Raw genomic sequence first — 12,633 nt, 5'->3', positions numbered from 1 at the left:
CAAAAGTAATCCAAAAGTAATCAGTTACATTACTTTGTAAAAGTAATCCAAAAAGTTACAGTACAATTACATTTTAATCAAGGTAACTTGTAACTGTAACGGATTACATTTATAAAGTAACTTACCCAACACTGTGTAGGAGAAGGTGTGGGCTCCTTCTAATGAAGAGGTCACCCGGCCCGGGTCGCAGCACTCGGAACGCAGGAACATGGGAACTCATTTGTCATATGCAGCTGGCTTGACACCTGGCATCCATCCTCCTCTATTCCAGACCATGGGCCTGCCACTCATATTAAGACATTATAGGGGAGATAGAGAGAGGAGAGGGAGAGAGAAAGAGAGAGAGAGAGAGAGAGAGAGAGAGAGAGAGAGAGAGAGAGAGAGAGAGAGAGAGAGAGAGAGAGAGAGAGAGAGAGAGAGAGAGAGAGCGAAGGTGATAGAGAGGGATAGAGAGAGCAACTGTGTGTGTGTGTGTGTGTGTGTGTGTGTGTGTGTGTGTGTGTGTGTGTGTGTGTGTGTGTGTGTGTGTGTGTGTGTGTGTGTGTGTGTGTGTGTGTGTGTGTGTGTGTGTGTGTGTGTGTGTGTGTGTGTGTGTGCGTGTGTGTGTGTTTGTGTGTGTGTGTGTGTGTGTGTGTGCATGTGTGCATTCGTGCTTGTGTAGGGGGTTATGAATTGTCCAGAAAACAGTACTGTAGAGCACTGCAGCAATCTGGATAAATACAGTCAGTGGTTTATGTGGTGATATCCTCCTGTGGGGAATGAAATGTCACCGACTACTCTCAGGACCAATCATACAGGGGCATCAGACAGCATCGAATAAAAGGAATCAGAGAGAGAGAGAGAGAGAGAGAGAGAGAGAGAGAGAGAGAGAGAGAGAGAGAGAGAGAGAGAGAGAGAGAGAGAGAGAGAGAGAGAGAGAGAGAGAGAGAGAGAGAGAGAGAGATCTGGAAAGACAGACGTATACAGCAGGACAGAGACAGCAGCGAGAGGGAGAGAGAGTAAAAAAGAAGCCAGTCACTCATCAATTATCCGGAAGCGAGCACTGAACGTACAAAAGCCCTCTAATTACATTTAATCTTCAGTCTGGATGTAAAACAGGAGGTTAACATAATATCACTCAACCATCTTCACGGTTCAATAGAGCTAAATGACTGGACTAATGAAAGGCAGTCAGCCTCTCCAAACGCTTTCTGACTAGTCATTTTTTAAGAGACAAGGGCTTTCTGGAAAATCCAATTTTCTCCCAGCTTGGTTTCTTTTATTTTTTCTCCTATGTCCGTTCACTTGTCTTGTCTTATGCTTGGAAGATTATTATTTTTTAGCCATTTTGTGCCAGGGCCCTCTCCAAATCTTACCGCTTGCAGCAGGTACAATGACAAGACGGAATAAATCCCTTCTGCATGACTTCCGCTCAGAGCTCAGGACTTGAAAAAGGGGAAAAAAGGGAAAACTAAGCACTGCCTGAGAGCACCGTGGTCTCACCAGGCTCCCCCATCTCCATGGCCGTAGCCAGGAGTTTGAAATAAGGGAGGTCCATAGTGCGCGTGCAGTGTCCCGAATTTGTTTTAAAGGTGCACTTTGTAGGATCCCCTTTTACCCGTATGAAAAGTGACATTTTCCCAGTCATAATGAATATTTAGAATTTGAAAGTGGTGCAAAGTATTCATGAAAAAGGTAAGATTTGTGAATGGGCAACATCAATTCTAGAAATTCACAACGTTGATATTTCAATGACTATTTACTAGAATAAACTGACAAAATAGAGAAAAGTAGGCTTTGGAAGATATAAATTTCCAAAATTTTGAACAGCTATACTCAGAAATAGATGGCGATGATAAATAGAAACGATAGCACTTTCAAATAGCATAAATTCTGGATACAAACTACTAAAACAAAGTGAACGTTTAAGTTATATTGATATTGATCAATTGGCATAAATATTCTGTCAGTATATGACATGGCCTGTATGCTGCAGAATGGCCGAAGAAATTGTTTGTCTACTGATGACCAGTTAATTTTGCAACCACTGAGACAGGGACACACACATAGCCTACACATACTGTTGGAAAGGGCAGAAAGAGACCCTTCTAATGGTACCACACACTCACCCACAAAAGCTATGTAAATAAAAACGTCAATTGAAATGTGTATGAAAAAATTGAGATAAAAAAGATATATATTTTCTCAAAAAATGAGGGAGGTCCGGACCTCCCCTATCTCATATGTGGCTACGGCCATGCTCATCTCCCCCGCATCTTAGGCAGCTTTGGTGTCTTTTTATAACGCGTGTATACAACAGCAAGAGGTAAATTAGACAAGAAAAAGGCCTGCTCTTGAAGCCCACGGCAGTACCATTGTCGGTCTCTTTTCACAGGATAGGTCAAATATTGGCTGGTATTGATGTTTTCCTCTGCACCTCCTACCAGGACTCGTCAAACAACTCGGAAAACAAGTCAGGAGGCTTGTGGCGCGGGGGCCTTCAAGAGAGAGGTGTCCTGCTGGCATGAGACTCGTTTAAGGCACGGTAAGGGGGCAGGTGGTGACGGCGAGGTGTGCAACCCAACACAAACACAAACACACCAGCAGAATACAAGGCTGTAAACACACAGCAAAATACCTGTCTGCACGCCCGGGGGCCTCTGTGCCACACACACACACACACACACACACACACACACACACACACACACACACACACACACACACACACACACACACACACACACACACACACACAAACGCACACGCACACGCACACACACACACACACACACACACCTTTCAGTGAGGTCCAAATGTGGATAATACATGCACAAACACAAGAATATTTCTAACGTTACACCTCACAAAGCTTTGCACTTTTGGAAAAATATATGCAGAGTACCTGTGAACCTCGTTGAAAACATTTACATTTCATATACCAGTAAAAGTCAGCCTTTGCATTAATGAATAAAGGTTTGTTGGGTCATTTATAAATCAGACTTTTGGAAAGGTTCTTGTGTATTGCACAGGAATAACACTATTCAGGTAGGAACACTAGGTTTAAACTCATATTTTAAAAATTGTTTTTTTTTTTTTCAGATCTGTTGTAGGGAATACTAACCGCTCTTCTGAACCTCCACTGCATATTCAGCAGTCTATGTGATGAACAAGAACACCTGGCGATACCCAATACCTTGAGCAGCGAGGGAGGGATGCTCGACAGCACCACATCATCTGTACCGACTCCTGACTCATTTGGAAGTTATAAATAAACAGAGGAAGGCAGCAGGCCGCCATGTTCTCCGTCTCGGTAAATACACTTGAACTCACTCCCAGCCACGCAGAGCTTAATTACACGTCTCCCCATTTGGGTGCTCCGTCATCTGAGTGGAATCGGTGCGCTATGATGATGATGGCGACCTGGTGTGAATGCTCGATTTGACCTCATTACTTAGGTACGGTACCTGTACCTCTATGGCTGTCTCTCAGCAACACCTGGAGCAAGGACTACCCTGCCCCCTCTTTCTTTCTTTCTTCACCTCCTCCTCTTTTGGACATCCTTCCTGTCATCTCGGATCCTCTGTTCTCCGCAGCGCTGACCTTTCGGGCTTGCCTTCTGTGCAGTGGTGATTCCAGTCTGGCTGACCTATGAAACACACAAGACATTGAAATTTTCGGGAACCTTTCCCCATGCAGTGACAATTTTTTTTTCCCCGCTCATCAAGCCAGACGAATTTAGTCAGCTGTGACAGAAACTCAGAAGTGTTTCATCCACACACAGTATAATTCAGGAAGACAAAAAAGTTACATTCTTGGCCTTGGCCGAGGCTCAAGCGGCTGCTATCTATGCCAGGGACCCGGGTTTAGGGTGACGGTCTTTGGGTCTCAGTGTTTCCCATACATTAAGGAAACTATGGCGCACCGCCATAGTTTAAATTTGGCCGCCATAGTTTCGAAAATGTTTAAAAAAAAATAAAAAAAATAAATGTAACTTTTTTTTGTGAACGATTTCCGTTTTCTATTAAACGATTTGAAAAACGCTGTCCTTCGCATTTTCCTCTTGGAGTAAATACATCCTATAAAGAAAACCATGAGTGCTTGAAAGACAGAGGGATCAAAAGCCTAGTCAAGTTGTTGTAGTTAACTCGGGTTTGGGAGCAATAAAAAAACAAAAGGGACAGTTGGGATGAGTTTACTGACACTCCCCAGGCTTTGTTTTACAGTTGTATGATAATGAGTTAGGCTACAGGCCTTCATTTTCATTGAGGAGACGTTGGGCTGCATATAGAAATGAATGTGTAATGAATGTGTATAGACATAAATGTGTAATGTGTTGTTTAGCCCTTTTACCCTTTTATGGGAGGAATTTTTAAAAACTGGCCCTGTGACCAGCACCCCTCATGTAGAATGTGTACGCCTATGTGTGTTGGGGAAAAGGTATAGCCTACTCTCTTAGATCCCCCAACAAAAAAATCCCCGCTGCCCCCATAGTTTCCAAAAATTCTGTGGGAAACACTGGGTCTTTAGGATGGACCTTCTGTCTTTTCGTGCCTTGTCCGGCGTCCAGCACACAATTAAGCCGGACACCTGGTTGATTGAAATGCATTAAAATGCACGAAATTGCATCTAAGAAACGCTAATTATCTTGGAGGAGGACCCCCAAACCCCACGTCCAAAAATATGTCTGCTTTTTTACTGACGAGGAGATGGTCACCCGGGTTTGATTCTGGGCTGGGGTAATTTTCAGAAACCCCCCCCCCCCCCACCTTTACACATCCGGTCTCAAACACAGCCATGAAAGCCTCCAAAAAACATCTAAGTAACATTCTTCTGATTCTGTAAGAAAAAAGATATGGTGTGGGCTATGGCCTTTCTCCCATATTTGGTTAACTTGGTTTTCTGTTGACTGTGAAAAGGCTTATACACTGCAATGTGTCTTCATGCTAGTTTACACCAGAAAGTTTGAATTAAATATGTCCCACACACAACATACAACCAAGAAACATACCTTTTTATTTACAAACCAGCCCCTGACCAGAAGGATGATGATAGTCTGTTGCAATGCCTCACCCTATATACTGTGTCAGACATAAGCTGTATAGGAAACAGGCACTACACTCCTACACACGTCTACACCACAAGGGCTATTGAAATGACTTATACACAGAGATGGATACAAAGGCGGCGTGGCGTATTGCGATTTTTTTTTCTTAATTAAAACGACGGCCCCTTCATCCGACCGCGGCCATGTTTTTGCTGTTGTTCATTCCTTCCCCCATCAGTTGTTTCATCAAAGTATCGACAGAATATGAAAGATTAATGTGCACCCTGGCCCCATCCCGCCGCCTTGCCATAACTCAGGAACCATAGCTTACAGCCAGTGGGGCGTGCGCGTGTGTGTGTGCGTGTGTGTGGAGAGAATACTGATGGTCATTCACAACAGCCCTAATAGCTTTGATCTGAGCTCCTGACTAGAACTAGGCCCCCCTCTCCTCTCCACTCCACTCCTCTCCTCTCCTCTCCTCTCCTCTCCTCTCCTCTCATCCCCTCTCCTCTCCTCTTATCCCCTCTCCTCTCCTCTCCTCTCCTCTGATCCCCTCTCCTCTCCTCTCCTCTGATCCCCTCTCCTCTCCTCTCCTCTCCTCTCCTCTCCTCTCCTCTCCTCTCATCCCCTCTCCTCTCCTCTCCTCTCCTCTCCTCTCCTCCCCTCTCCACTCCACTCCACTCCACTCCACTCCACTCCACTCCACTCCACTCCTCTCCTCTCCTCTCCTCTCCTCTCCTCTCCTCTCCTCTCCTCGCCTCTCCAACACCATTTTCATCTAGTGCAGAGAGGGAGCAAACGGGCGCTCCACACTCCGTAGTGTACATGGACACTAATCAAGGTTGCATCCATAACCATGATGGCAGCTAAATCAATAGGGAGATGACAAGCGGCCCCGGCTTACCTTATTCGACAATACACTGCATAACAATGCATCACGTCTATTTTAGAAACTTCCGGCTTATTATTAAGTGTTTGTCATGCTGTGCAGAAGCTGTGTTTCACTTCTTTATCATGGGTGTCAACACAATTCACAGTTAATAAATGCCTCTCTCTCAGAGTCAAGTCTTTAGATTAAAGGCCCATTTTTCCCCTCTGTTGATAAATGTCCTCTGGTTGGAAATAAACAAATAAAATAACCGTACAAATTACTTTGATATCACCAACATACGTACGTACACTAGACCATACAAGCAACTTATAGTCATTCATTATGTTACCTTAAGGCGGGGTGGCATACAAAAAATACAGGTTCCAGAGTAAAGTAATTCCACATTGCAGGAAATAATTGGTGTATTGAGTTTTTACAACAGCCAAGATGCTGTATTGGCACAACACACCAGTACTGATGTTAAAAAAAACCCAAAAAAACAGGTGTGTGCATTTTTGCATTTTGCAAAACATAACAATTACCTCAGGAGGAGGAGAAGCACAGGAATGTGCCAGTAAAAAAACACACACACACACAAGACAATTCCTCTCTGCTCTATTCTTAGGAAAATAATCTACAAAGGAAAAAACAAGTAAAATTATTTAATTCCTTAAAAAAAAAAAAAAAAACGGTCTAGTGTGCTCTTCATAAGGCGGCAAAACGTTTCTCAAAATGGCAGCTTTACAGTGGGGCTTACACTGGCAGCGTTGAGCAGCACTGTCACCATCGTTCAACCGGGGTAATGAGTGCTAGCACACAGCGCTAAACAAGACATAGATTTAAAGGCAGGGGGTAGCGCCACAGGCCCGGGAATCAATGCAGTGGTATGTGAATGGCGAGTTGATTTGACCCACTGATGTCCGTGGGATGCCAATCAGAGCCCTTGCACGGGAGGGAAAAGCACAGCCCCAATCGCTCGCACCCGGAAAAGCCATCTGCTCACAAGGCGCTCGGCGGGAATTCATCCTCTTCCTGTGAGCAACTGAAGTCATTTCGGGCACAATTACTAGGCCGGGAGCCACGAATACCCCTCAGGATGTTTTTTGCTTACTTTTTTTCACTATGATTTCCTGTTAGTATATACCCTGGGCCATAACGAGTTGATAGGGTGCACTCCCAACTCGGCCCCGTTTGGTCTCAGGGCCCAAAAAACCATCTTTTAAGGAAAAGCTGCAGGCGAAATTATATACTTGTAAATATTAAGGTACTGCAACTGCAAAAATGGTCCTAGAACCCTGTAAATTGTCATGGGTCATCCTGTCACATAGGTGAACCAACCTGAAAAACGCTCTTCTGTCAAATATCATCTTCAACATGCCCAAAAAGCCCCAAAAATGCTTGTCCGCCTGACAAATTGTCTTCAAATTTGATCATTTTCAACTCTGTTATGCTATGCATTAGTCCCTCAAATGTAAATGAAAAACTACCCAAGTTCATGAGCTTCAATTTAAGTCCAAGAGGACCTTTCTAGCTAGAGTACAACAGCTGCTATGTCCAAAGTTATTCACAATAGCCTATCCGAAAATAGTAGCCTACTGGCAGGCATTCAGTCACTTTCAGGCATTACCAATTCGTTTGGTACTTTGAACATATGACATAAACCATATTTTTGAAGTGTTTGACCTTGACTTGAAAATTGCATGAATGAAAGTATTAAGTGAATAGCATCAAAAGTAACTAATGTTACCACCTATTGGTGGACTGTGAACAGGATGCAACACATACTATTACACAAAAGGAATGACTCAAATGTGAAATGTATTTAATGGCTGATTTGTATTGTACAGCAGTAGTTTAGAATGTAGATAAGAACTTTTAATCAGAATTTATAATCTTTATTATCATTATCCGTCTCTTCCTCATTTTCATCCACAATTGTATGGATTTCATCAGTCATGTCATATTAATCTCTGTCCTCCTCTGCCAAGACATTAGAGCTTTTGGGATTACATCGCCCTCAAACCATAGTGGTTCAAGCTTCCCATATGTGTTTAGGTGAAACTCATGGTCAAGTGCACTTGGGATCTCTGGGTAATGCTCATGGGCTCTCTTTCAGATGCACACATGAAAGTTTGTAGTATGAAGTGTTGTTTGAGTAGAGTAGAGTATCATTTAGTAATCCCAGGGGGAAATGAAAGTGTCACATACATAAATACAAAAACCCATTACACACACAAGACACACACATCGTTACATATTAACCATATAGCTCACTCTTACATACATACATTCAGCCCAAGGCAGATGTCACTTCCTCTCTCTCTCGCTCTCTCGCTCTCTCTCTCTCTCACACACACACACACACACACAAACACACACACACACACACACACACACACACACACACACACACACACACACACACACACACACACACACACACACACACACACACACACACACACACACACACACACACACACACAGGTAGATCTCTCTCTCTCTGTGGTACGGAGCAGCAAAAAAAAAACAAAAAAATTATTTTTAGTCATTTAGTGTCCAAAAAAAGTGTACCAGGGATTTATCACATGTGCCTTAGCTAAGTGGCACAGAGGAGCCCAAAAAATTGTCCTGGAGTGTCAGACGTCACTGTGCATACTGCATAGTCCCAAAAAAATAATAATCGGTTACACCCAGGCGTAGGATAGGAGTTCAGGTAGAAGCACGGAGGCATATATATAATGATGATAATGATAATAATAATACTTTCGTTTTATATATAGTGACTTTCAAAACACCCAAGGTCGCTTCACAAGGTATTGTATAGGAAGTGTGAGTGTGTGCGCGTCAGGGCGTGTGTGTGTATGAGTGCATGTAAAGAATGTGCTTGTGGAACTAGCAGCCATAAGCCTCCAGGAAGAGATGTGTCTTAAGGCGTTGCTTAAACATGGTCAGTGAGGGGGTATTCTGGATGTGGTCGGGCAGATTGTTCCAAAGAATAGGAGCAGCTACATGGAAGGCTCTGTCACTGGTGGTCTTGAGCCTGGTACTAGGGACGACCAGCTGGCCCTTGGAAGAGGACTGCAGGGATCTTGAGGGGTCATAGGGATGGAGGAGGTCAATGAGGTAGTGGGGTGTCAGACCATGGAGGGACTTGAAGGTTAGGAGGACTTTATAGGTAATGCGTGACTTGATGGGGAGCCAGTGAAGCTGCTTGAGTATGGGGGTGATGTGCTGCCAGGGTCTAGTGCCTGTGAGGATCCTGGCAGCAGAGTTCTGGACATAAAGACAAGATCCTGGCAGCAGAGCTCTGGACATAAAGATAAAATGTGCAGGTTGGTTTATGCGGTCCAGTCACCTATGATGATCTCTGTGAGTCCGTCTATGTGGTGTTGAATAATTGGATGGCCCTGGGGACAAAGGACCTCCGTAGCCTGTCTGTCCTGCAGGAGATGGTGTGAAATCTGTAACTGAACAGGCTTCTCTGGCGGTCAAAGACTGGGTACAGGGGGTGATTGTCCATTTGTCCATTATAGAGTAGAGTCTGCTTAGTGTCCTATTCTCAGCTGTGATAGTGAGAGCCTCCAGTTCTGTGCCTACAACAGACACAGCTTTCCTCACCAGCCTGTCAAGGCGCCCAGCATCTGCTCTCCTAATGCTACCACCCCAGCATGCCACAACTTGCCATGACAGACTGATAGAACATCAGCAGGAGCCTGTTGCTCTGTTTCCTGTACAGTGCTTTTGAGTTAGCAGACCAGTCCAGTTTATTGTCCAGGTGTACACCCAGGTACTTATTATGTGCAGACTGTCGCTTCTGTCTCCCCTCGATAGAGACAGTCACCAGTCCCCTCCTGTCCATCTTTAATGCATCCAACAATAGCGGAGTCATCTGAGAACTTTTGCATATGGCAGGTCTTTGAGTTGTAGTTGAAGTCTGTGGTTTACAGGGTGAACAGCACCAGGGAAAGCACCGTTGAGGGACCTTCTTGCACGGTGGGAAAGTTGATAGGTCAATTAAGAGACCCTGGTGAGCTTGAAGGTTTGACCCAGACATCTTCTTTAGTTTAATTTCTCTTGCTTCGATCAATGATTTTCACTCGCTGACTAAATCCATACAGTAAGTAGGTGAACTCCTTAACATCATTGACGAGCTGTTTATCAAGATCAAATGAGTTTCCTCCTTCTGCAAAGACTTCGAGGAAATTTGATGTTTGATTCAATAACTTCATTGGTCACACTTTTCCTTTGCTTTTGAATGCTGACATGCAGTCAACACCATTGAAGGTATGTAGAGCCAGAACAGTGGCAATGTGTTCCTGCAAAAAATCTGGTGAGTACCAACAAGTAGGGCACGATACCATTTACCGATGATTGTATGATACTTGAACGCAGCCTTGAACTTCACACTTTAACACAAATTAACACAATTAATTTTGAGTAAGCATACGTTCGTAAACTGCCACACCTAAAGCTCTTTCAACCAGCTCCAGTGAAACCGCTGCTCACTACGTTCAGACAAAGTATTCATCAAGTGCATGTGGCTTCTTTCTCTTGTTCTCATTCGCCGAGTGGTATTGGGTATGTTATTGGTCGATACTTCAAAGCCAGGTATCAGATATCGGTATTGGGGCCAAAACATGGTATCAGTGCAACACTTACCAGTAGTAAATGAATGAGTGCCTTCTTGTTTTCATCGTTTGTGAGAAAGGCTTTCAGCCCGTTCATAATAAAACGTTCACCACAACGTCTGCGATCTGTCAGTTGATTTTGGTTAATGAAGACAGTTCACGTACGTGTCTGTGCTAAATATTGTTTCAGCTCATGCGGGTAGACTTGTAAATGTGCTCTCTGTTTTCATCCTGAATGAGAGCATATTGGCCTGGAGGAGGAAGTTGCACATTCTCAGCATCTTTGATCATGTGGTTCATGCCTTTCACTTTGTTGTTGTTTTTATGCACCACTAAACATCCATTTTTGAGATGGAGTATGGTGTCAGAATTAAGGGATAGGTCAGGGGATAGGGCCCATGAGCATTACCCAGAGATCCCAAGTCCACTTGACCATGGTTTTCGCATAAACAAACTGGGAAGCTTGAACCACTATGGTTTGAGGGTGATGTAATCCCAAAAGCTCTGATTGATGTATTGGCAGAGGACACGGATGAACAAGACATGACATATGAAAGTCATACAAATGTGGATTTATTAGGAACAGGATGATGAGGATTATTAAATGATCATTAAAAGTTATTTTTCACATTCTAAACTACTGCTGTACAAACCATTCCTTAAATAAATTTGTCATTTTATTCATTCCTTTTGTGTGATAGTACCACGTGTTGCATCCTGTTCACAGTCCACCAATAGTTGAAGCTATTCACTTAATACTTTCATTCCTGCAATTCTCAAGTCAAGGTATGGTTTATGTAATATTGTTGTTCAAAGTCCCATACAAATTGGTAATGAAAGTGACCTGCCAGGCCAGTAGGCTACTATTTTCGGATAGGTTATTGTGAATAACTTTGGACATAGCAGCTGTTTTACTCTAGCTAGAAAGGTCCTCTTGGACTTAAATTGAAGCTCATGAACTTGGGTAGTTTTTCATTCACATTTGAGGGACTAATGCATATCATAACAGAGTTGAAAATGATCAAATTTGAAGACAATTTGTCAGGCGGACAAGCATTTTTGGGGCTTTTTGGGTATGTTGAAGATGATATTTGACAGAAGAAAAGCCCCAAGCTCTGAAACGTTTTTCAGGTTGGTTCCCCTATGTGACAGGATGACCCATGACAATTTACAGGGTTCTAGGACCATTTCTGCAGTTGCAGTACCTTAAGTATATAATTTCGCCTGCAGCTTTTCCTTAAAAGATGTTTTTTGGGCCCTGAGACCAAACGGGGCCGAGTTGGGAGTGCACCCTATCAACTCATTATGGCCCAGGGTATATACTAACAGGAAATCATAGTGAAAAAAAGTAAGCAAAAAACATCCTGAGGGGTATACGTAGCTCCCGGCCTATACCTGCACAGAGGGAAAATAAGGGCCTCAGAATGGTCCGGGAGAACAGGGTCAAAGACGAAACAGGGTTTTCAGGACTCAAAAAAATAAAACAGTTCCCTGACACCGTTTTTCAACTTTTTTGGGTACATTGGAGTGTAGAGTGATTAAGTTTATTATTTTCTGTTCAGAAAATAGTAAGGAACATGCATTTTTACCCCATTTTTACCCGTAAAATCTCATTCAGTGTAATACTGTGTTAAACAGTTGATAATGCAAAAAACATAGATGACATTAAAAAACTGAAATAAGCTACATAACATAGTAAAGAGCTATATTTAAGGTCTTCATCAAACCTAAAATGTTCTTGTAAAAGGCATTTGGAAATATTTTTTGCAGTGATTGTAGTCTTTCACCAAGTGCATTTTACCCATTTGGCTTTAAGAAGTTTTTCCACTGAAGACAAAATCAGTTCAAAATACACAATTATTAATTTGTTGTATGCCCCCGCATGTGTTGTGCTAAACAAATAAGTTTCGTAAGAATTTGACTTTATTTTCACATAAAAATGTGCATTTCACTGAATGACCACAACTATTACACTGAATGACGCCTTGGCAAAAAAGCCAATGTAAACAGCTACTTTTCATTGCTATCATATTGTTACCATCATACTACAGTATTCAACGTCTTGAATGAGTGACAACAGAAGAAAATGGTGTCAAATAATTGGT

The 12,633-nt window shown here is 43.0% G+C and overlaps 1 protein-coding gene across 1 annotated transcript in view; it reads right to left on the bottom strand.

Moving 5' to 3' along the window:
- Positions 1-3,097: 3,097 nt before the first annotated feature.
- Positions 3,098-12,633, bottom strand: part of gmppaa (GDP-mannose pyrophosphorylase Aa) — a 142,221-nt gene continuing 132,685 nt past the window's right edge. The window contains exon 13 of the mRNA XM_063213543.1: positions 3,098-3,628. Coding sequence (XP_063069613.1) covers positions 3,549-3,628 — 80 coding nt within the window. The 3' untranslated portion in view covers positions 3,098-3,548. The remainder of the gene's footprint in view (positions 3,629-12,633) is intronic.

Source organism: Engraulis encrasicolus, chromosome 13, assembly GCF_034702125.1.
Source record: "Engraulis encrasicolus isolate BLACKSEA-1 chromosome 13, IST_EnEncr_1.0, whole genome shotgun sequence".
In the NCBI taxonomy this organism is placed as follows: Eukaryota; Metazoa; Chordata; class Actinopteri; order Clupeiformes; family Engraulidae; genus Engraulis; species Engraulis encrasicolus.
This window is presented reverse-complemented; position numbering and strand designations above follow the sequence as displayed.